This window comes from Myxocyprinus asiaticus, chromosome 20 (assembly GCF_019703515.2).
Source record: "Myxocyprinus asiaticus isolate MX2 ecotype Aquarium Trade chromosome 20, UBuf_Myxa_2, whole genome shotgun sequence".
Taxonomy (NCBI): Eukaryota; Metazoa; Chordata; class Actinopteri; order Cypriniformes; family Catostomidae; genus Myxocyprinus; species Myxocyprinus asiaticus.
In genome coordinates, this window is record NC_059363.1 from 36,247,310 (window position 1) to 36,273,582 (window position 26,273).

Consider the following 26,273-nt stretch of genomic DNA (forward strand, 5'->3'; position numbering starts at 1 on the left):
ATCAGTATTTAAGTCCTATTTTGCTATAAATTCTCCTCCATGCCTAGTAGGCGGTAATATGCATGACGAATGTGAATGGCAAAAAACAAAAGAAAGTATACACAGTGTGAATTAGGGTAATCTGGGACACCTAAACACTGATGTATACATTTCCTGCTTCATCATAAGCAAGTCTATGATAAAAAATTTTTTTTTTTTTTAAACTTTAGCTGGATTGATTGGTCTGAAGTGAAATGCTGCACTTGAAAGTGTAAAAAAATGCCCCAGATTACTGTGATTCATAAAATTACTGTGTGCTTGTTTTTCTCTTAATTATTGAACAATAACTTATTTTTTTCGTTAAAAGGTTACTCATTCCTCATTTATTTGCTTCATTATTACACAATCTGAAAATATTGTTCAATGCAGTTCCAAATGTTATTAAACAGGCAAAATAAGATACGTTTTAAGATTTGCATCCATTAAAAAAAGAAAACAAGTTTATTCCAATCACCAAGAACAAAAGTTTTACAACCATTTAAAGTTAAACAATCAAGAAAAATAAGGCATAGTCCTCTTGTGGAATGATCACATAAAAGCCCCCCAATCTCAGCCTGATTTCAACATACCCCACCCCTCCAATCCCTCACTTTGTAATTGTAAAAGCTCTATCCTAAATACTATTAGCATCCCTGCCCATCCTCAATCCTAACAGATCCAACCAAGTAACAATCAGAGCTATGGCCATGGAACCGGTCAAAAGAGGTCCAAACAATATGGCACCAAATTTCACCAAACAAATCTCCATAATAATTCAGTTCCATTTAATATCCGTCCCAAATCACTAGGCGAAGGACACACTTTTGGATTCAAATGAGGCTAATTTACCTCCAACTTGCCCTTTAAAGTAGTCTTAAAAGTGACATACTATACAAGTCACCATGAAGCCTCGGCTCAACAGTGTATCTTGCACTAGTTTGAGGTTGACGCTGTACTTGCGTACTACATTAAGATGAGGGGGCTAGAGAGCTAAAAGCACTAACAGCTTTTATGATAGACTATGACTTAGCAAATCTATTTAAGCCCCATGAGTAGTTGCTGGTGTCCTGGTTTCTAATTAGCAACCTTAAAGTAACTTGCTTGTGATCATATTGTTGATACACAACATCCTGCCAAGTTCATGAATCACGGTTTTAATCTAAAACCTTCAGGTTACCATCCCAGGTAACCACTATGCCACCACCACCTACAGGATCAGAGATCCATCCTGTATTCTTCACAACTGACCTCGATTTCTCTGTAGGACCAGTTAAGACACTGAAGACCTTTATAAAGTGGAATTATCGATGTCATTATATGTAATTAAAAATAATCTCAATTCCCCACTTGTTATATACAATAAACTGAAGTTCGACTAAAGACAATATGGTTTTGAATGCATCTCAAATAGGGCATCTAGGAGCTTTTCTCTCTCTCTCTCTTTTTGTCTGGAGCATTTGTTTGTCATTTATACAGAAAATACATATTTACAGTACACAGGCTTTGCTCCGAGCAGGCTTCACAGAACAAAACATCTGACTGACTAATCAGATCCTTTCTCCAGGATTCAACAACCAATCAGGCTAGAGTAATGACTTTAAAGTCAAATAACAAAGCTGTGCATGCACTGAACTAAAAAGAACAATGTGTCCAATAGCTGAGCCTTTGGACACTGAACATTTCCAGTGTCATAATTGGGTTAAATTATGTATCTGTGTACAATAACCTCAAACACAGCTTCTTTCATTAAAAAAAAAAAGAAAAACTGCTTAATATAAAGATTTGGAAACGTTGATCCTTCAGCGGTCCCCCAGATGGTCTACGACCAAATACAGATGTCACATTTGTTCAATTACTATCTACACATGATTAGATTCTCCAATAATTCTATAAATTTAATGAGCGATCCAAGAAGAAAAACTTTTTGGCAGCAACCAAGTTTGAGTACAAAACTAGCCCATTCTTCCGTGAATATTCCCATAATTTTCCAGAAGCATATTGACTATTAGAACATCGAGTAAGGAGAAATTGTTGTCTTGTTAACAACAACAAATAAATTATAAAATAAAAAGGCTAAAGGGGGTGGGAGAATCAAAGTAAAAAAATATATAAGAAAAAAGTTTAGCACTTCTTGTTAGGTAACAACGCTTTTTGGTGTTCACCAGCTTAAAGCAAAAAAAAAAAACAAACAAAAAAAAAATGTGTATATATATATATATATATATATATATATCAGGTATAATTTCATTATAATGTTCAAAATTACAAATCAATACTGAAGATATGTGTGAAAAAGGGAAAATAAACTTACAATTACAATCTTGGGGCTCATGTCTGTAAGGAATAAAAAACATTTCAGAACTATTTGATTATTTATAACAGCAACATCTGTGTCTGTTTGTCTTTTAAAAGATTCATGATCATATTCCATCCAAAAACTGCTAGAATACCACATTTATAGCCTGCATGACAATCCAACCACAACCTATCCTTATAAACTTGAAAAAATCTGCACCACTGAAGAAAAAAAAAAGAAAAAAAAAAAAAGAGCTGGACACATGATGGCATTTATTTGTGTATGGTCAATGTAAGATGCACACAGTGCTTTGTGGAGGGGCAGGGCCACCCATTCCGGAAGTCCATAGATGCTTCCCAAATCCTGTACCAATCTCGAATGTTCTTACATTCAATCCAACCACTGAATTCAATAAACTGACAGAGACATGATTCAAAATGTGAGGTTCTTGTTTGGCCAACGCTGTTCAAAGTCCCATTTGCTCTTTCTGGTATGGTTTTGTCTTTTATGTAGCTTCAAGTGAAGAACACTAGTGCTCGTGGCCGATGGAGAGCACCAGTGGTATCAGACAGCCTAGTACCAGAGCTCCAACCTCCACTTTGCTCAGTCCTTTCCCTCCACTCCCCCCAGGCGAGTGGCTGTGGCCCCCCATGCCGCCCACCTCTGGTAGAACATGCACCGTAGCCACGTACAGGAAGGTGCCGGCAGAGAACAGCATGGCCACACCAGTAGCGTTGACATCAGACAGTGCCTCTTTACTGCTCTGAAAAGGACAAAAATGAAAGCAGAGGAAAAGTGTTAGATGATAACATTCACGCATTCGGACCTTTGACTTAATGGCATCAGTTCTGGTCCTCATTGTAGCTCATTCTGGCCAAGACCAACCTACTTTGACAGAGAGAGACCATCTAACCGACATTTCCAGAAACCAACCCAGGGCTCCAGACTAAAACAAATTATTTCGGAGCCATTGGCTCCTAAAATGAAACATTAAGGAGCCAAATGGATGTTTTTAGTTGCCAAATCACAGATTTTCTCAATTTAGATTGCTTTTCAGAAACAAGTCAGCTGATAACCCATTCATCGAAGGTTTAATAAACAGTATATATAGTTGAGAAGATAAGTTTGCATTCCCTTTTGTCTCATAATTTATACAAATAAAAGAGAGAAAATATTTTTTATTTGATTTAGTACTGCTCTTCAGAATCTACATTACAGATATTTACATAAAGTATAGTATGCATATAGTAGCGTGTCGTCTTCTTGAGCATCAATGAATGTTTGCACCTTGTGTAATAATTGTGTATGAGTCCCTCAATTGTCCTAAGCGTCAAAAGCTTACACACACACACACACACACACACACACACACACACACACAAACCGGTCAAAAGTTTTGAAACACTTGACTGAAATGTTTCTCATGATCTTAAAAATCTTTTGATCTAAAAGGCATATGCTTAAATGTTTCAAATTAGTTTTGTAGACAAAAATATATTTGTGCCACCATATTAATTTATTTCATTATAAAACTAAAATGTAATTAAAGATTTTTTTTTTTTTTTTTTAATTGATGACTTGGACCAATAAAGAAAAGCAGCCAATAAGTGCCAAACATATAGATGGGAACTTCTTCAATACTGTTTAAAAAGCATCCCAGGGTGATACCTCAAGAGGTTGGTTGAGAAAATGTCAAGAGTACATGTCAGCAAATTCTAGGCAAAGGGTGACTACTCTGAAGATGCTAAAATATAACACAGTTTTGATTTATTTTGGATTTTGTTTATTCACAACATAATTCCCATAGTTCCATTTATGTTATTCCATAGTTTTGATGACTTTACTATTATTCTAAAATGTGAAAAAATAATAATAATAAAGAATGAGTAAGTGTTTCAAAACTTTTGACTGGTAGTGTATATACATACATACAGTACTGTGCAAAAGTCTTACGCACATAAGATGTCTTAAGATGGTTATTTATATCTTCAGCTTTAGTGTGTCAAAAGGAAATATAAATGTTAGACTCCCAAACATTACTTTTGCAAATAGACAAATCTGAATAGAAGAACAGGGAGCCCTGCAACAGATGTCATGGCCCCCAAAAAGCCCCCCACTGAACATTGTGTCAGTCTGAGATTACGTAAAGAGACAGAAGCAATCGAGACTAATATAGATAGAAGAACTGTGGCGAATTCTCTAAGAAGCTTGGAACATCTTATCTGCCAACAACCAAGAAAAACTGTGTCCAGGTGTACACAGCAGAATTGGTGCTGTTTTAAAGGCAAAGGTGGTCACACCGAATATTGATTTAGCTTTTTCTTTTTTTTTTATGTTTACTGGACTTTGTATGACATTAAGTGATAAATGAAAATTATATATGTCATTATTTTTGAAGAAATCCTCACTATGCAATATTTTTCACAAGTGCCTCAAACTTTTGCACAGTACAATTGTATATATATATATATATATATATATATATATAAAATTGTTTTAAAACATTGCCTTAGCCTTTCTTTACTGTTACCGGATGGCCCCCGACACAGAGACAACAAGAGTACAAATTGAATGAAATCCCAGATGCAGTTTACTGTGCTACTCCAATCCCAATCAATAATTACCAGAAGAAAAAAAAGTGGTACACAATGCGGGACTTTTAATTATAAAGAAGCCCGAAATACACATGGGACTCTTATTTCGAAATGTCTGCGCTGCCAGTTGTGAACTCATTGATGGCTGATTCGCTGAGAAAGTGAATCTGATTCAAACTGCTAACCTGAGCTCCTTGTTCAAACCCTCATTTATTTTCAGGTGATTCGCGAAAAAAAAAAAATGGTTCAAAAGAGTAATTTGTTCATGACTCTCTCACACTGGCTTTGTTGTTGTGTGTGGTGCAGCGAGCTTGTCAGAAACAGAACGCGAGACACACTTGTGAGCTCTCAAGATGTATTCAGTAACTCACAAGATAATATCTGACGAAACTGCATATGAAAGCACACAACCCGACTGTCGCCAGTGGCGACTAGATTTTAAATTATTGTCACAATCAATAATTTTTGGTCGCATTTGCGACCATTTTAGTCGCAGTCTGGAGCCCTGCAACCACAGTTTTTTGTTTTTGTGTGCATTCAGGGGCAGGGTTATCTAAAACCGATTATACCACATTAATAAACCAACGTTCAATTTTTTTTTTACTCGTTTAAGCGCAGCAGTTGATTGAAAGGTGAGAGGTGGTGCTTCACTGCTGTCTGTGACGCATTTAGGATGGATTATAACTCAAATGTGATCTCCTGGGATTTTCACACACAACAGTCTCTAGAATTTACTCAGAATGATGGCAAAAACAAAAAAACATCCAGTGAGCGGCTGTTCTGTGGACGGAAATGCCTTGTTGATGAGAGGTCAACAGAGAATGGCCAGACTTGTTCAAACTGACAAAGTCTACAGTAACTCAGATAACCGCTCTGTACATTTGTGGTGTGAAGAATAGCATCTCAGAATGCGGGTTGGCGCTGTTTTGGTGGCACGGGGGGAACCTACACAATATTAGGCAAGTGGTTTTAATGTTGTGGCTGATCGATGTTTATAGCACTTACAGTTGAGAAGAGCCGTCCGACTCACGATTCACCACCGTTCTTTTAAAACATGCAAAAATCCAGATGAAAGGGAGGCACTTACAATGGAAGTGAATAGGAGCCAACAGAAGTATTGGTAGAAGCACTGGCCAAATTAATCTTTCTAAATGTGTATGTCGCAGTGTTGTGAAGCAGTAAGACTCTACCTCACCATGATAACAGCATGTATCTGAGCCAGGACACTAGATGGAAGCGCAACAGAATGAGATGTGCTTTTCTTCAAATTGGCACAACGTTCACTCCTCTTTTTAGATGCCGTGTCAAGTTAAAAAGAACTTCAACCTTTAAAAATGTGCCTTGTTACACCTGTGTTCTCTTAGGCCTATATTTGTTCTGCTGCATAAAGCTTTTTTAGCCCAAGAATACCCCGGACATAAAGGGATAGTTCACCCAAAAATGAAAATTCTCTAACATTTACTACTAACATTTTTTGTTACAAATTCTTCTCCCTGCCAGTAGGGGGTGATATGCATGACGAGTGAGAATCACCAAAACCACAAGAAGAAGAATGTGAAAGTTAAAGTGGAGATTGACTGAGCAGGGAGGATCATTTATAGTAAAAAAGGACTTAAATATTGATCTGTTTCTCACCCACACCTATCATATCGCTTCTGAAGATATGGATTTAACCACTTGAGTCTTATGGATTACTTTTATTCTGATTTATGAGATTTTTCATAAGCTTTAAAATTTTGCACCCATTCACTTGCATTGTATAGACCTACAGAGCTGAGATATTCTTCTAAGAATCTTCATTTGTGTTCTGCAGAAGAAAGAAAGGCATACACATCTGGGATGGCATAAGATTGAGTAAATGATGAGAGAATTTTCATTTTTAGATGAACGATTCCTTTAAGTCATCGTCAGTGCTTGGCACACATCCAAAATTCAAATGCACAGATTAAGCATTCAAATTTGTATTTTTATCTTAAATTTGACAAATATTTTAATTTTTATTTGACAACCTTAGTCAACCTTACTAATAGACTATTAGGTTGTTGGACGACAAGTCGACCATTGTGACCCATTACTAATGTCATGCCACTAACTTGGAAAACTTTGGCAAATCCAGTGATTAGTTCTTCTCAAAAGCATATATTGAATCAAGCCAGTATCTTGTAAACATGACTGACTTTATTTGTGCTTACTCCCAGAAGTTGCATAAAACCAGCCAATCAGAGAGAAATTGGCAATTTCAGCCAGAGCTTGCCATTTTTGTGTGCAATATGCATCAAAGAGTCATTGAATAGATTGTGGGCAATCCGTGGGTGTGCTGTCTTGGGCTGAGACTACATGATGGGGGAATTTAAGGCACAGTCAGAGTTAGAAATTGACTTATATGCAAATTTAGCACATTTAATAATTAGTTTCGCATAAAATAGCAAATTGTAATTTTGGGCAAACTGGTTTTTTTTAACAGTTCAAAATTGTAATTTTTTTAAAGTATCACTTCAGTAGTAGTGTTAGTTTTGATCTTGCAAGGTGTACTTTAAAGTAATTTCTGTTTCATTTGCTGATTCAACAGGGGTGTCATATATTGACTAGTTGTCGACCGATATATCGCTGAGGCCGATAAATCGGCCGATATTCTGACTTTTTTAATTATCGACATCAGCCGATACATTTTCCTGTTTGGCCGATTTGTTTCTTGTGGGCACCGAAAATCGCCTGCTTGCATGTGAAGCGACTGAGACATGTAAATGACCAGTCACAGTTCGTTTTGTTGTTATGTGCCATCATGTTACTACAATAATAGACTGGTGTGCAACACAGTGTCATTTAAACGGTCCGCATATCAAAGCATCGGCAGACGCATTTGAGCTCATAATGTTAAAGTGCTCGTTTGTTTCATTCTCCCTCTCTCTCCTCAACAGCTCCCTGTAACTTTTAACTGTCTTGTCTAATGATAAAATGGCAAATATCAATAAAACTAATATTATGTACCGTCTTCAAATATGCGCATATCTCGTTTAAACAGATGTAATAAACAAACCTCACAAAACTTGAGCAGCTCCAGTGTCCTGTGGAGCGCACATTTATTTACCTCTACAGCACGTATTCTATCAGCCTCTCCTCAGCAGTTCCCTGTAACTTTTAACTGTCTTGTCTAATGATAAAAAGGCAAACATCAATAAAACTAATATCATATACCATCTGCAAATATGCGCATATCTCGTTTAAACAGATGTAATTCACGAACCTCACGAAAATCCAGCACTCATCTAATATCTTCCTCTGAAGCGCATTTTCTATCAGCCAGAATCAAAACTTCAGGATCAGGATAAAAAGTTAATCTGATTCACAAATCACGACGGTCAGTCCATAACAATCCAAGCAGGCGATCCAGGCCGTTTATACTGTCAGGAGATTGCTGCTTGCACTGGATCCGCACAATCGTGAGTGCAAATTCGAGGTTCAAGGTATAAGTAAATGTCTTATTCACTATGCATTGTATGTACAATTGGTTTGATTTGGTATTTTTGGAATAAATGCGATTGCTAACGTGGACATGCCATCCATGGTTGCTTGACTACTGTGTGTACTGTTGTTTCCTTCTTCCTAATATATTTACGTGCAAATAAATTACTAAAATTTGATGATTAAACAGAAATCAGAACAAACTGCTATCTACCATTTAAAATACAATATTATTTGTTTAGATTATTTTTTACAAAGTTAAAGTTTTTGTGTGAGATTGAGTTAATATAGTGCTAAATAAGTTATATAATAATAAGTTTATTATTTTTATTTTTTTAGCAATATTATGTTTATGTTATTTACTATATTAAATTGTGTGATATATCTGCATTGTATCGGCCTATTGGCCACCCTGCTCTCTGGATATTGGCATCGGCCATTAAAAAACCCATATCGGTCGACCACTAATACTGACACCTATCAGTGTATATTCTTCGTCACGCAAAAGCAAGAGTTTAAGTAACTGTAATTTGTATAGCGCTTTTCACAATACACATTGCTTCAAAGCAGCTTTACAGAAAATCCCATCGTATACAAGTCATGTATTCTTTAGGTAAATTTTCACTGAAAAAAGTTTACTCATTGTTTTTTTTTGTTTTTTTAGGTATAAAACTTGTTTAATAAGGGGAAAAAGTACTGAGTGAACCTTTAAATAACCTGCTTATTGTTATAGTATTTATTTATTTTTTTTACTAAAATATTTCTACAGGATCAAATTTGTCTCAATACATTTGAAGTGAGAATGTAAGACTAGAGCAAAATTGTCTGCATGAAACTGCTTTGCGATTACAAGGTAACCGTCTGCTCTTACTTATACTTGAACATACCTGACTGAGTCCTACGTATGTGAGCATGGCCAAAGCAGGAGCCGCCAAGGCAAAGACTAACAGATGTTTCCGGATACGGTTTCTTTCTAAACCGGCATGCATGAGGAAAGATACGAGTCCAAATGCAGCAGGGGCCTGAAATACAAATGTCAATACAGCAAACCAGACAAAACATTTAAATAATTCTCAGTAGTTCTTTTGCAAGGGCAAGAAACACTTTCTTAAAGCTACACAATTAACAAAAAAACATAAACAAGGCAAAGGTATTTAATGTATTGTGCCGTATTTATTTATAACCAGTTGAAATCCAAAAGAAAACATTAAAGGAATAGCTCACCCAAAAATGAAACTTCTCTCATCATTTACTTACCCTCATACCATCCCAGATGTGTTTAAATTTCTTTCTTCTGCAGAATACAAATGAAGATTTTTAAAAGAAAATCTAACTCTGGTGATCCATTCAATGCAAATGAATGGTGGCCAGAACATTGAGGCTCTAAAAAGCACATAAAGGCAGTATAAAAGTAATCAATACGACTCAATGGTTAAATCTGTGTCTTCAGAAGCAATATGATAGGTGTGGGTGAGAAACAGATCAATATTTAAGTCCTTTTTTACTATAAATTATCCTCCCTGCCCACTAGATGATGATATGCACGAAGAATGTGAATCACCAAAAAAAAACAAAAAAAAGAATGTGGAAGTGAAAGTGAAAGTGGAGATTTATAGTAAAAAAAAATAAATACTTAAATATTTATCTGTTTCTCACTCACCCCTATTCTGTCACTTCTGAAGATATGGATTTCACCACTGGAGTTGTATGGATTTTTTTTTTTTTTTTTTTTTACTGCCTTTATATGATTTTTTGGAGCTCCAAAGTTCTAGCCACCATTTCCTTACATTGTATGGACCTACAGAGCTGAGGTATTCCACTTAAAAAAATCTTCATTTGTGTTCTGCAGAAGAAAGAAAATCAAATACATCTGGGATGGCCTGAGAGTAAGTAAATGAGCAAATTTTTGAAATTGGGTAAACTATTCCTTTAATAAATCTGCCTTTAAGCCAACAAAATACATTTTGCATGGACAATTCTTAACTTTCAGCTTTAAACATTTTTCAAAGAAAACATAAAAAAACTGTGAAACAAAAACTACCTGCTTAATTAAGAAACATTTTAGGACAGCACTGGGAATTGTCAAGGAGCTTCAGTACTAAAAGGATGGTTGGGCTAAACTTGATTTAGGATGACTGTACCTTATGCAACATGATGGCCACAAACACAATGAGCTGGACGCTGGTCTGAGAGGTGGACGCAGCAGCTCCAAGCGCAACCCCATCAGCTAAAGCCAGAGAAAGAATCAAACATAGTTTTTTAAACACAATAGCTTACAGAAAATAACTATATATTGTATCTTTATGCTAACTAAAAATGTTTCATGCGAAGACAGTTGTGTTTGTCCTCTGATATGCCATAGTTTTATTTTTATTTTTTTCTTTACCTGCAGCGTGGACGACCAATCCAAGTGTTGTGGTAAATTTTGAGCTAGCAGCCCTTGCTGCCTCTGGATCTAAAAATGTGGACAGAATGGATTCAGCAACTTTACAATATCAATTCTTGTTTGTCATGCAACACTTACAGAGATGAACTTTTTAAAATGTCAGTGCTAAAGGACGAGCACACTGACCATCACTGCTGTGCATGTGAGAACTGCCGATTTGATCCACCAGCAGCATGAAGACAAAGCCCAGCACCAGAGAGACACCGATATATGCGTGGAGCTGCTCATGGCCATGGCCGTGTTCACTGCTGGGCCTCACCACACCTTCTACAACCTTTGCCTCGGAAACTTCCGCCTCCACCTTCCCATGGCCATGATGGTGCCCAGCTACACCAAAACAGGAAGAGCACAGCTTTGGAATCCATTCAAACCACAAATCAAAGCATGATTCTTATGGATAAACATATCCAATCAGATTCGGATTCAAGCAAAGAGATCTCTGCCCAAACTTGCATTTTTGGGTGAACTAATCCTTTAAAATATTGCGCAAGATGTGCAATCCCGCTACGAAATTCATGAAGTGGGGTTTTTTCTGCCATGTTCTATAAATTGGTAATAGCTGCTGCTAAGACACTTGGAAAAGAGGGAGGACAGTTCTGGGAGAGCATGCTCGGTGTCTGCAGACTCTTGTGTGCTCACGCGACTGTGCCTCGCCGCATCCAGTATATTATGCGCTCGCGCATCTTTGCGAGCTGAATATAATCACGCTCTCACGTCTTTGAGTGCTTGGTTAGAAGACTTTGTTCGCTCCATGTAATTTTTGTGCTCTCTCGCTTGTTGTCTGCTTGCACTAACGTTGCAAATGCAGCAATGGCCCGATGGGGCAAGTGACAGTTCTAGCAACTGGCCCGAATCTCTCATATACTGGCCCCTGGCCATTGGGCAGTTCTTATGGTCGAGCCCTGGCTGATGCTTCTTGTAAATAGCAAACTCAAAATGTGTGAGTGCTTTTTATAAGTCAAAGTAGCTCTAACCCACACCTCCAATCTCGTTTCATTATTTGGATGCCAGGTTTGCCAACTCCTAACTCCATTTAGCTTTTGTTGACGTCATTATCCTAGGGGTTCAACTTTTTTCCAACCTACACTGTGAATGTTTGAATGATGTATTCAATATGTACAAGCACAATACAATAATTTGTGTGTTATTAGTTAAAACAGTTTGTGTTTGTTAATTTTTGTAACTTAAATGAACATCAAACCAGATTTTAAAACAAATGTATACATATAAGTAATTCCAAAGGGTTCACATACTTTTTCTTGCCAATGTCTCTATTAATGGGTCAGACTGAATATGGGTTTTGTTGGTTGGGATTTGTTTTTTTATTGCTTTGATATTAAACAGATTCTGTAAGTGTTATATCATCACGTTTAATTTAACATGCATGATTTTGCACAAATGTAAACAACACAAGCAGATGCACATAGCATTCACACGGTAATCAGTATTGTTCCAATTGCTAACATTTGTTTGAAGAGTTAATATTATTTTTACACTCTGTTCTTTCTAATCGACCCTCAGACTGTGGTGTAGCCTATATATATATATGTTCAGTCAACTTGTCCTGCATGCGAATTTACAGTGTGTGAAAATGGCTCCACTGATTTCTTTCTTGTTGAGCAAATCAACAACAAACTCGTCATCACTGCAGCAGCTTGTCGAGAAATCTGTTTTATTTTTTAAATGGCTCGCTAGAGAACTCAGTTGTCTAACATACTGTGATTCCATGAACTTGTCAATTAATTTTTCTCATTCGTGATAGTGAAGGGCAAACCTGCTGAAGGGTGCATTGCACCACCTACTGTACCGGAGTAAAATCGACTGTCAATCAGCGCCACCTACTGTAAAGGTGTGGATGTGGTAACAGCAATCGTTTGCCTTGCTTTTAATGTGAATAGGCCATTCGTCTGTGATTCGTCTGTCATTTTTGCATTATCACCTCAGGTGTGAAAAGGCCTTAAACCCGTAGCTTACCTTCCAGCATTTCCTCATAGAGCGCATGAACCCCCTCTGGAATAATGACAGCCAGTGCAGTGCCACATAACAGTCCCGCACCCACTACAGTCACCAACTTGAGCTTCTCCTGAGAAAAAAAAATAAAAATCAAACACCTCAGTTTGGCTTTTCCTACCGATAGACAGACTAGGTATCCAACTAACAAATGTTGTGTGTAAGTCAGTTATCATAAAAAATGTATCTCCAGTATACTGTCACAAACAGAGGCATGCATGGACAAATAAGCAATACTGATAATTGTTCTTGCCCAGAGAAGTATGAACAGAATTTTAAAAAGATTGTTCACCCAAAAATGAAAATGCTCTCTTCATTTACTCACCCTCATGTCATCCCAGGTGTACGAATTTCTTTCTTCAGCAGAACACAAAGATTTTTATAAGAATATCTCAGCTCTGTAGGTCCATACAATGCAAGTGAATGGTGATCATACTTTTGTAGCTCCAAAAATCACATAAAGGAAGCATAGAAGTAATCCATAAAGCTCCAGTGTTTAAATCCATGTCTTCAAAAGCGATATAATAGGTGTGGGTGAGAAACAGATCAAAAAGTCCTTTTTTATTTTAAATCTCCACTTTAACTTTTACATCTGAAACGTTTCTCACCCACAGTTATTATATTGCTTCTTAAGATATGGATTTAAACACTGGAGTCATATGGATTACTTCTATGTTTCCTTTATGTGATTTTTGGAGCTACAAAGGTCTGATCACCATTCACTTGTATTGTATGGACCTACTGAGCGGAGATATTTTTCTAAAAATCTTCATTTGTGTTCCCCAGAAGAAAGAAAGTCACACACATCTGGAATGGCATGAGAGTAAATGACAAGAGAACTTTCATTTTTGGGTGAACTATCCCTATAAGACAACGCACCGCTGTTTAACCCACGTTCTTTTTGGAGTCTTTGGAGTTAAAAGTACTTTTTAATGCATCAGGACAATACTTCATTACTTTTTCTAATCTTATGAGAACTGATAAGAAAAAATATTTCAAACTGATAACACGCTTCAACCATCCTTCTTGATTATGTATTTATTATTACAATTTTTTAACATTATTTATGTTTGGACCAAAGAGAATTAATCGACGCAATGGACTTTACATGCCAAGATTCTCGGATTGGTATACTACAAACTGCATTACAGGAACATTGTCTATTTGGATTACACATATTGCATTCTTCTACAATATTTGTACTGGGGACAAACTGACCCGAAACAGAAACATTACTATATAAGATAACAGTCACATTTCTGAAAAGAGTAGGCCTATATCTACTTTGCAATACAACAGAGGGTTAAAGTTTCTACAGTATCTGCCTACAAGGTTTTGACTAGATCAGAGGAACACATAAAAAAGAATTTGTAATAAAGACAAATAAGAGGTTAATGTCGACAAACATCATACAGTACAGTCAATCAAAACAGAAAATGAGGGTTAAATCAGTCCAGTGTAGGAGGCATCTATATTAGGCAGCTTATGTCTACAGTAAACTTAATCTTGATATTACATTCAACATCCAAAATGTCCTAAATACAGACCTGCAGACATGTTCAACCCAGGCCATAGCTCACCTCAGAGAAGTTGACAGCCAGGGGAATAGTTCCAGCCACATAACAGCCAACCAGCATAGCCAGAGACAGCAGACTGATGGAGCTGAAGTCATCCATTCCACACGATCACCCGTGAGAGCAGCAAAACGACAAAAGATCCTAGCGCTGACTCACTCTGAGATGCAAAATCCGAGCAATCAGTCACTGGCTGATGCCAACAGAACCTTCTTACATGGACTGGTTTACTAGCCAGTTAGCCAGAGAACTGTATGTGTGTATCTGTTCCCTACAGATCAAAAGAACTAAGACGTACATCCACTGTTGATATGCTGCCAGAGCGGTTTGGATCGATTGTCTGGATGTTGTTGCTCAACTTTAATCACACAATCACGAAACGCTTAGCAACCGCTAATATCATCACAAGCAGCCTGAAATTAAACAAACAAATCAAAAGATCCGTGACAGCATGTCATAGTCTACTTCTCTGATCTCATGCTGCAGTTAACGGCATGATGATTCCTAATCAGGCGACATGGTTTTGCTGTGGTAAACTCATCTAGTTTGATATTTGTTCCGCAATACCGACTGCCCACTGATCGCTAACTAGCCCAGTGTGATGTTGGCAGTGTGTGATCGAAGAACTTCCGGCTCACGTCGCCGTCAAAACAAAAGCCCCCGCCAAATTGCGTTAACCAACGTCCGTCAACACTGTCAAATCCCAAGTAAAGTTATGGCAAAATATATTTACTGTTTGTAGTTAACTATATTTTATATATGTAGTTTATTATATAATTCGTTCTCATTACACTGGAAAAACGTGCTGTTTAGCTTTGGCGAGCAATATAAGTATTAGCCTACTCTCAGCTAAAATCAGTGTAAATAAATGACCTCTGCGTCTTTAAGATTATTGTTTATATTATTATTCACATTATTATTATTAGTAGTAGTAGTAGTAGTAGTAGTAGTAGTAGTTTATTTAATGTCCATTTATTCAGTTATTTATTATTATTATTATTATTATTATTATTATTATTATTATTCTGTTGCCCCTCAATCAACAACTAACCAGTTTTGGGCAGGCGTATGGAGGGCCAAATTCATCTAAATTAAATAATTAAATAATGTTTTAAATATTTTAATCAATTGTGAAACACATAATGAAATTGTTAAAAAAAAAACTATTAAATTAATAATTACATTATTAAATAAACCAATAAAAGTTCATTGCATTTAATTTTAGCATTAGATTGCATCAATTTTTTTTTTTATTTATTTTTTTTATTTTTTATTTTAGCACTATCTTTAAGTTGATTTCTAATTTATGTGTGAGTTTCAAGTCTTTTCATTTTCAGGGTTACGGGCCGGCTCTCGAGTCTCGACACTCAATAACAGTAGTGTTGCCTTTTAAAGTAGGACGTCCTCTTCCATAATGACCTCTCACCGAATCAACACCTAAGCCAATGTTAAAGGTGCAATATGTAATATATTTACTAAAGCATAAAATTAGCATAATATTTTTCTGGGGTATTCCAGAAAGCAGGGTTAAGTTACCGTCACATATACCCTGAACTCTTGGTTGATTAACCCCTTCCTTGCTTACTCTGGGTATGTCAGTTCCAAAATGCCTGTGAAGGGTTAGTTCAATCAACCTCCTTTTGGTAACCCAGAGTTAACGTGCGCACGCTGAGTACTTAAAGACATTGTCAATGGATCACCGATTTCAGAAGTCACCATGGAAACCCAAGGAGAAAAAAAAAAAAAAAAAAGAGCTGCATACTTCAGCGAAGCGGAGTTGGAGGTTTTAATGCATGCTTATGAAGAATATAAGTCAATTATAACAACAACAAAAAAAGTAATACTGCTGCATCGGAGAAGGACAGAGAGTTGGCTTGGCAGAAAACAACTGATAGAGTAAATGCGTGAGTTTATAAAATTATAAATACCATTTTCTCTTTCATTATGATGCTAAATTGAACATTGATCATATTGGGCATGTTGTAAAAACATTTAATAAGCATTAATTAAGATAAGCATTTACTTTTTGCCCTCCATTAATTTCTTAACATTGTACATACTTTAGTAATGTACATTGGCTAGTAATATATTGCCTTATTTTATCAGATGTAATCTTTCTGGAGCCAAAAGAACTCTGAGCCAAGTCAAAATGAAACATAAAAACATTCTCCAAAAAGGTAATATTTCCTAAACTCCTTAAACTAATGTAACCTAAGTACTAATTGGCCAACTTTTTATAGTAAGTTTTCTTTCTGTTCTATGTAGCCAATAGGAAGAAAGCTTTTATTTTATTTTTTTTTATCCTTAAACCATCAACACTGTCACTATTTTAAAAAAATAAATAAAAGCATTCTGAATGCATTTACTGTAACTGTTTCACTTGTGCATTATGCATAATTTATTTTACTGCATATGGTGTATACTGTAATATTCCTAATTGTTTATTAGTTGTATTTGTTTGAGAAGATACATTAAGTATCTTACTGGTTTAATTTTCTTGCAGTTGCTAATGCATTGTATTAATGGACCCTCCTGCAACAGCACAGCCTGCCACAGTTGTAAGTGATTATTGTCTTTATGTATTGTTTCTGTTTGCTAGACTAAACATCCTTAGTCATTTGCACTGTAGGATGAAGATGAAAAGCCCAATTCTGCTGTGACAGAATTAGAAAATGAAAATGCTGGGAGGCCAATAGAGGTATAATGCATTCCCTTTTTTTTCTTTTTTTTTTAAAAGATTAAAACTTTGTCAATGTCCTGTTACAGAATATGGCTGGGGATTCCTATACAGAGGAGGGTCCATCTACCTCTACACAGAATCTTAGCAGTATGAAACATTTTCTACAGTTGTCTTTATTAAAATAATTGGTCTGTATATGTATTACAGACTTTAGCAATCATTTTGAAATATCATTCTGTGTTCCTAGCTGCCTGCAAAGGAGCTGTATAAGGTTCACCTTCAAAGGCAAATAAGAAAAAGTGACATGGAGATGGACCTTATACAGCTTCAAATGGAGGAGAAAAGGCTGAAAATAAAAAAGGCCAGACTTGAAATTGAATTGCTGGAGCATCGGCTAAAGGTGGGAACTGTATTTGTCTAGTGGTGATTAATCTGTAATTTGTTGCTGAATGGTAAAGCAATAAATACAAATGTCTTTTTATTACAGGAAATAAAGAAACGATAACACTTGACTGTTCACTTTGTGCATTTAATTTAAAAGTGATTTTGGCAGATCACCTCCCGTACCATCCTTCCATCTCTTTGGTCCACTGGGTTCACTGGGGGTTCCTCTTGACCATCTTCATCAAGAGAAGGGGGGGCCCTCTTGCCTCTTATTGTGGCAATGTTGTGAAGAACCACACATGCCACTGTGTCACATGCCCTTTCTGGACTAACCCTGAGCCCACGCAGGCACTGAAACCTGGCCTTCAGGATGCCAATGGTCATTTCCACCTTGGCCCGTGTTCTGCTGTGGGCCAGGTTAAATCGTGTCTGTGGTCCAGGTTCAGGGTAGGGGGTCATCATATAGGGCAGACAGGGGTACCCTCTGTCCTCCAGCAAGTAATCACTGAAGTTTCCTATAATGGTGGTTAGTTAATAACAAATTACAAAAAAATACTAGAATTACCAAAAAACCATACAGTATTGTGTAAGGCAAAACATACCTTGTTAAAATTTGTGTCACGACGCTGACTCCCGGAAAATTCTGGCATCGTTTACAGACCCTGGCCATTTGGCTTCAACATTTGTGATGAGGTGGGATGCATCACATATTACCTAGTTAGTGGGGACCAGTAATGAGTGGCATTTAATGGTTTAAATATTGATTTAGCACCCAATATTCTATTGTTACCTGCACATTGATATTATGGAATGACTTCCTATTAACATAGTCTCCTTCATTGACTGAAGGAGCTTTAATAGGAATGTGGGTTCCACCAATGCATCCAATGACATTTGGGAACCCTGAAATTGAAAGTTAGATGATTAGATACATTTTAAAATGATTGTGGATGTGTACATATGTACAGTATGGATGGATAGATGAAGTAGTGCTATATGTAACTAAAAAGGTCTCTCATAGAATATCACAAAGGATGAACCCGCCACTCTGTGGAATTCCTCTTTAATGACTTTCAAAGGTTTGAGGCCAGGGAACTGCACAAAATTTTGTAGGAACCGTTTGTGTGCAAGGCATACTGTACGAAGGGCCATGCACACAGTTGCCTTTCCCACATACTCTGCATCACCCACGTTATACAAAAAAAACTCCCCGTGGCAAAAAAATGAAGGGCAATGCACAAAATGTACTCTGTGTTAAGCGCCGATCTGTGATGTGTCACATTGGATATGAAATGTTTCAAAAGGTTTGTTAAATAAATTAACGATTCTCGTGAAAAACGGTAATGCTCCCGCAAATATTCATTTGGATACGAAAACACATCTACACGTGGTCTTATCACCATCTCACGGCGGAAAAGATTTCGTATAATCTGTGCTTCCACGTCCACTAGATCTTCTTCAAAAGGGCACACCATGCTCCCTCAGCTCTCTGAAACAAACTAACCCTGGAACATAACCTGCTCCGGAGCTGGTTATGTTCAGAGAGAAAGTTGCTATGGCTACTAATAAACCCTGAAAGTTCCCTCCATTTTTGGAACCGAAAGCTGAGGTTATCCGTTAACTTATCTGTAAATTTATCCAGGTATGTTGCATAACCTGCTTTCTGGAATACACCCCGGAATTTCTGTTTGTGTTTTGGCCTGTCACGTGATCCTGCCCATTGCACGCGATTTCCCAATAGTATTTCGACACACCGGGTTGCCAGATTTGAAACAAGTTAGCGGGCAAACACAGCACGCTGCATCCATGGAAGACAGCAATACATCTAGCTAACATTGACAGAGTTATAAACAATATTATTATTATATAATATTATTTCATACAAAAACATTGCAAATGTATACATTAGCTAGTCAACTTACAGTGTAAGGCTCATCAATTGCCATTGTCAGTTTGCTCGTTCCTGTTGCGTGTCATCAACCTGGCAACCCGCGTGAGCTTCGAGTCTGGGGAGGAGGGGGCAACTCTCTCCAATATTTTGAATTTGGACTGCAGTACCTATTTTAAACGCTTGATGTCAATGTTACATATTCTTCCTTTAAGGTCATTTACAGCATTTATTTCAGCCAATATTTCCCTTACATTCTCTAAATGGGTTAAACTTAAGTGACTGTCATTGTTGTGGTTGGCAGCTTCATCTGCAAATCTCTTATTGAACCAAGCTCAGCCATAGTTGCGGTGTGGAAAAATAAAATAAAATAAAAAACGTGCCTAAACTCACTATCCAGAAAATACTAAAAAGTGAAGCCCACTGTCATTGAGTGACATGCAGATAGTCGTAAACCTGAAAATTAAAATGAAAAAAGACACAACGCTCATGCTTAAATGGGAAATCAACTCAAAGATAATGCTAAAATGAAAATGGATGCAAACTTATGCTAAATGAAATACAGGTGACATTTGATTTGACTTATTTGGAGATTTTTTCTCTCCCCAATTTGGAATGCCCAATTCCCAATGCACTCTAAGTCCTCGTGGAGGCGTAGTGACTCGCCTCAATCCGGGTGGCAGAGGACGAATCTCAGTTGCCTCCGCGTCCAAGGGCAGACTGGCAATAAAAAGCAGCCCGGGAATTTGCTGTCAAGCGGCCCCAATTTGTTACACCAAATTCGAACTGACACAACTTGTTTCTCGATAAAACAATGATTAATTAAAAAAAAAAAAAAAATATGTTCATTTGTATTGTTTGTGTTAAGCTAATATGTAAAATGATGAAACTAATTTTTTCTAAAGGTTTTCCTCCCCATGTTTGTGTGTACAGAAAGCAAAAATTCAAAGTTGAATTAATGTAATGATCACCTGACACCTAATTTGACTTAATAGCCTGCTTTTATAATCAGAATTATTTAAAATATTGCAAAACAGTCAACAGTGTTTAAACACAGAACTAAATTAGAACCAGCAGACTCTATCCACAGGAGCACAATATATTCACACTACATATTCACACAAAGCACACTATATTTACAGCAAACTAAATTCACATAAAGAACACTATATTCACACTATATCACACAAGGCATACTATTCACAATGGTTTTTGTTTGTGATTTCCTTTCTGAAGAGTAGAGTGTAAAATGTTGGGGTTTCATACATATGTCTGAGATCCTACCATGAATGGTGAGAACATAACAGGCCAGTAAAGATACTTGAAATGTCCACGCATATCTCTCAAAGCCTTTTTCTTTTTTTGGCGCACCTTCCCTGCACCGCCGGCTGTGGGTTTTCTCTTTCTATCCATGTTTCGGCAACGAGTGTTAGATACTTTCAACGAGCGCTAGATACTATCAGTTGTGATGGCAACTGCTACCTGCTATTACGGATTGCACCAGCTGTGTCGCTGCAGCTAAGATGACTTATTGAATATCTGTATATAGGCTATATAATGCCGGGGCTGGGAAAAAAAGACCGGCCCTCACAAGACCGGCCCACTGGGAAAATTCCCGAACTTCCCAATGGCCAGTCCGCGCCTGTCCACGTCTGAGACCGTCAATCCGCGCATCTTAACACGTGGCTTGTTAAGCGCATTACCACGGAGACATGGCGCGTGTGGAGGCCCACACTATTCTCCGCGGCATCCACGCACAACTCACCACGCGCCCCACCGAGAGCAAGAACCACACATTATAGTGACCACGAGGAGGTTACCCCATGTGACTCTACCCTCCCTAGCAACTGTGTGAATTTGGTTGCTTAGGAGACCTGGCTTGAGTCACTCAGAATGCCCTGGATTCGAATTTGCGACTCCAGGGATGGTAGTCAGCGTCAATACTCGCTGAGCTACCCAGGCCCCCAATTTATTTAGAGATTTAATGATTAATTTAATTATTTTCTAGTTTGTTTGTTTTTTACAATTTCATTATTTATTTGAAGATTTCTTTGAATATTTATTTACTGATTTAATTTTGATTAATTTGGCCCTCCATACTGGCTAACTAAGCTTGACACTTATGCAAATTCATTTCAATTTATATGAATTTCAGTGTAATTTCAATTACCAAATCTTACCTTGACATGGACAGGGTTGGGAGTAATGAAATACATGTAACGGGATTACGTATTTAAAATACAAAATATAAGTATTCCACTAAAGTTACAATTTAAATAATTGGTATTCAGAATAATTACATTAAAAAAGTATTTTGATTACTAAAGAGGTTACTTTGCATTTTATTGTCATTTGTTTCATTTAATATTTAGTCCTTTCAGATGGAAAACATTTATACTTATAAATGATGCGATCCAAAGTGCATTTGAACAGCAGTGAAATACTTTCTTATGAAGTGTTACATTCATACGAGCAGACAGAGAAGTAAGTTTGAAGTAAGTTTGGAGCACAAGAAATAGAAATAAACCTTGTGTAAATTGTCAGCTTTACTCTAAGCTAAAATGCTATTTCTAGCCATTTTACATGCACATTTGACCAGGCACGATCATATTTTTTATCAAGAAAATTCACGTTGGATCATAATTTATTTTTTCTAGAAAGACCTTTGATATTAGGGCAAAAATCTTATTTTTGATAATAATTTTTGTATTGTTTTCCTGTAAAAATATTGTCATGGTTACTTGTGTAACCTCCGTTTCCTGATGGAGGGAACGAGACGTTGTGTCGATGTAATGACACTAGGGGTCACTCTTGGGATCCCGAGACACCTCTGGTCTTTGATAAAAGGCCAATGAAAATTGGCGAGTGGTATTTGCATGCCACTTCCCCGGACATACGGGTATAAAAGGAGCTGGTATGCAACCACCCATTCAGGTTTTATGCTGAGGAGCCAAGACAAGGTCCAGCCATTTCAGCGGGTAGTTCAGCATTGTGGCAGGAGGGACACAACATCTCGTTCCCTCCATCAGGGAACGGAGGTTACACAAGTAACCATGACTTTCCCTATCTGTCACTCACTCAACGTTGTGTCGATGTAGTGACACTAGGGGTCCCTATACGAAACGGCACAACTGGCTGAACTGTGTTACGTGAACTGGCGGTGTGTGATGGGCAGACCACTGTGTGCCTCGTAGCCAGCACACCAAGTCGACATGTAACCTCCCCCAACATAGTTATGAGTGTCGAATGGACCTTTGGGGACAAGTCGACTACCCAAAAGATAGAGACAGGCTAACCCAGTTGTGGCCTCTTTTCCCCTTCTTTTTTTCCACTCCCTAAAAAAGAAGGGGGATTATCCGACTGGGCCGCCAGGTCTAGTCGGGGGTGTCCCTCCCAAGGGGAGGACACCACGGAGACCACACCTCGCCCAAAGAGGGGGGGGACATTTAAGTGGAAAAATACGTCACATGGTCTTGCCGACCATGTGGAGAGTCTTCAAGGTAGATCCTACCCAATGGGGGAGGAGTTACTACAAACATGGAGACTGGGGCAGAGGGGCTCTGCCCAAGGAAGACGCAGTTTGCCAACAGGGATATGAATTAGTGGAAGATATACATCGCATGGGGTTTGCCTTACAGGGAACCACCACATGCGGAGCACCTACCCCAGAACAGGGCTCTTAGTTAGCATGTGTACTGGGCCGGCAGCGAGTCTCTCCGAAAACTCGACTGCCACAGGGCTCGGAGGAAGTCAACCAGGGAACAAAGTTTATGAACACTACTGGAAAATAATGGCGCACGTCTTAAACTCAAAAGAGGTGGAAGGCGCTATGTGCAAGCGATACACCCGGCTGGCTATCCCGGGCTTATCCGCTTGTATTGCGTGCCACTACCTGGGATGAAACCGGTTCCACCTGGAGGTTGTAGAACCTTGCAAAGGTGTTGGGTGTTGCCCAGCCCGCTGCTCTGCAAATGTCTTTTAGAGAGGCACCTCTGGCCAGGGCCCAGGAGGCCGCTACACCCCTGGTAGATTGGGCTCGTAGCCCTACCGGGGGTGGCATGTCCTGGGCATGATATGCCATAGCTATGGCGTCAATGAGCCAGTGGGCGATCCTCTGCTTGGAGACAGCGCTTCCTTTCCGCTGTGCACCAAAGCAGACAAAGAGCTGCTCAGAGATTCTAAAGCTCTGCATGCGATCCAAATAGATGCGTAAAGCACGCACCGGACACAGCAACGACAGGGCTGGGTCTGCCTCCTCCTGGGGCAGCGCTCGCAGGCTCACCACCTGATCCCTAAAAGGGGTCGTGGGAACCTTGGGCATATAGCCCGGTCGGGGTCTCAGGATCACGTGAGAGTAGCCCGGACTGAACTCCAGGCACGTTTCGCTGACAGAGAACGCTAGCAGGTCTCCTACCCTCTTGATGGAAGTGAGCGCAGTCAGGAGGGCAGTCTTCAAGGAGAATGCCTTAAGCTCAGCTGACTGAAAAGGCTCAAAGGGGGCTCTCTGTAGACCCTAAAGAACTACAGAGAGGTCCCATGAGGGAATGAGGCGCGGTTTGGAGGGATTCAGCCTCCTGGTGCCTCACAGGAACCTGATGATCAGGTTGTGCTTCCCTAAGGTCTTACCATCGACTGCGTTGTGGTGTGCTGCTATGGCAGCAACGTACACCTTCAAGGTGGAAGGGGACAGCCTCCCTTCCAACCTCTCCTGCAGGAAGGAAAGCACTGATCTGACTGCGCATCTCTGGAGTCTTCCTGTCGGGAAGAACACCACTTAGCGAACAGACGCCACTTAAAGGCATACAGGTGCCTCGTAGAGGGGGCCCTAGCCTGAGTGATCGTGTCTACCACCGCGGGTGGTAGACTGTTTAGGTCTTCCACGTCCCGTCCAGGGGCCAGACATGGAGATTCCAGAGGTCTGGTCATGGGTGCCAGATGGTGCCCCGTCCCTGAGAAAGAAGGTTCTTCCTCAGGGGAATTCGTGGGGGGGGGGGGGGGCGCTGTCACGAGGAGCGTGAGGTCCAAGAACCACGTCTGGGTGGGCCAGTAGGGTGCTACCAGGACGACCTGCTCCTCGTCCTCCCTGACCAAGTAGGCTTTCTGGGGGAAACGCATATTTGCGCAGGCCAGGGGGCCGGCTGTGTGCCAGCGCGTCTATGCCGAGGGGGGCCTCAGTCATGGCGTATCAGAGTGGGCAGTGGGAGGATTCTTGGGAGGCGAACAGGTGCACCTGTGCCTGTCCAAATTGACTCCAAATCAGCTGGACCACCTAAGGGTGGAGTCTCCACTCTCCCCTGAGGGTAACCTGCCATGACAGTGCGTCCGCTGTAGTGTTGAGGTTGCCCGGGATGCGAGTGGCTCGCAGCGACTTGAAGTGCTGCTGACTCCAGAGGAGGAGATGGCGGGCGAGTTGTGACATACAACGAGAGCGCAGACCGCCTTGCCGGTTGACATATGCTACTGTTGCCATGTTGTCTGTCCTAACTAACACGTGCTTGCCCTGGATCAACGGCCGAAACCTCCGCAGGGCGAGCAGAATTGCCAACAACTCGAGGCAGTTGATGTGCCAATGCAGCCCACGTGCCCGTTGCAAACAGCGCCACAGCCAGTTTTGGAAACGTCTGTTGTGACAACGACGTGCCTGGAGACCAGTTCAAGGGGAACACCTGCCCGTAGAAATGAGAGGTCTGTCCAAGGGCTGAAAAGACGGTGACAGACCGGCATGATGACCATGCGATGTGTCACACGGCGCCATGCCCATCTCGGGACTCGAGTCTGAAGCCAATGCTGAAACGGTCTCATATGCATCAACCCGAGCGGGGTGGCTACCACTGAGGATGCCACATGCCCCAGGAGCCTCTGAAAAAGTTTCAGTGGAACCGCTGTTTTCTGTTTGAACAGGCCAGCACCGACTGGGCGCGCTCGTTCGTGAGGCGTGCTGTCAAAGAGAAAAGAGATACTCTGAACCGGGAGGAGCTTGCTCTTTTCCCAGTTGACCCGAAGCCCTAGTTGGCTGAGGTGTGAGAGCACCAAGTCCCTTGTGCGCACAACATGTCCTGAGAGTGAGCTAGGATTAGCCAGTCATCGAGATAGTTGAGAATGCAAATGCCCACTTCCCTCAACGGGGCAAGGGCTGCTTCTGCGACCTTCGTGAAGACGCGAGGAGACAGGGACAGGCCAAAAGGGAGGACCTTGTACTGATACGCCTGACCTTCGAATGCAAATCGCAGGAAGGTTCTGTGTCAAGGAAGGATCGAGACGTGGAAGTACGCGTCCTTCAGGTCTACCGCCGCAAACCAATCTTGATGCCGGACGTTCGCCAGAATGCGTTTTTGCGTCAGCATCTTGAACGGGAGTCTGTGTAAGGCCCGGTTCAGTACTCGTATGTCCAAGATTGGCCACAACCCACCGCCTTTTTTCGGTAAAACCCCTTCTTCATCTCAGCCGGAGGGACAGGTTCTATCGCGCCCTTCCGTAGGAGGGTAGTGATCTCCGCGCACAAGGTAGCAGCGTTTTCGTCCTTCACCAAGGTGAAGTGGATACCGCTGAACCTGGGCGGGTGCCTGGCGAACTGAATCACATAGCCAAGTCAGACGGTCCGGATCAGCCATCGCGACGGATTGGAAAGCGCAAGCCACGCATCCAAGTTCTGCGCAAGGTGGACCAAGGGGACAACGTCGTCGGACATACCGGCAGGTGGGGCCTCGTGGCGGGGCGGAGCTCGAGGTGCCACACCATGTTGTGGCCGTGCTGAGTCTAGGGACATCGAAGCACTTACCTGGCTCCTTGTGACCACCCCCGGAACAGCCTGGGACGGGGTAGGAAGAGGCCTTTCCTCGTAACTCGTGGAGACTGCCACATCGGGGGTGGCTGAGTGCCACAGCTGGGCGCTCAGGGGCGGGAAGACCACCGCTGGAGTGC

The 26,273-nt window shown here is 40.0% G+C and overlaps 2 protein-coding genes across 2 annotated transcripts; both read right to left on the reverse strand.

Moving 5' to 3' along the window:
- Positions 1-336: 336 nt before the first annotated feature.
- Positions 337-15,009, reverse strand: LOC127411238 (zinc transporter ZIP9-like). Its single transcript, XM_051646654.1, has 7 exons — positions 14,407-15,009; positions 12,791-12,899; positions 10,943-11,143; positions 10,757-10,825; positions 10,512-10,597; positions 9,258-9,392; positions 337-3,077 (listed from the first exon to the last, which is right to left on the reverse strand). The coding sequence occupies exons 1-7, from the start codon at positions 14,500-14,502 to the stop codon at positions 2,844-2,846; spliced, it is 930 nt and encodes a 309-aa protein (XP_051502614.1). The 5' UTR covers positions 14,503-15,009; the 3' UTR covers positions 337-2,843.
- Positions 15,010-17,614: 2,605 nt separating this feature from the next.
- LOC127411112 (putative nuclease HARBI1) lies at positions 17,615-18,939 on the reverse strand. The gene is given in 4 exon segments (XM_051646471.1): positions 17,615-17,979; positions 18,067-18,178; positions 18,255-18,380; positions 18,865-18,939. Coding segments are annotated over 4 exon segments (678 nt in total).
- Positions 18,940-26,273: the final 7,334 nt, after the last annotated feature.

Coding starts and splice junctions, on each gene's coding strand:
- LOC127411238 (XM_051646654.1), bottom strand. CDS start 14,502: ATGGATGACTTCAGCTCCATCAGTCTGCTGTCTCTGGCTATGCTGGTT. Junction 11,144..12,790: donor CTATGAGGAAATGCTGGAAG/GTAAGCTACGGG, acceptor GTTTTGGTGTAG/CTGGGCACCATCATGGCCAT. Junction 10,826..10,942: donor TCACATGCACAGCAGTGATG/GTCAGTGTGCTC, acceptor CCACATTTTTAG/ATCCAGAGGCAGCAAGGGCT.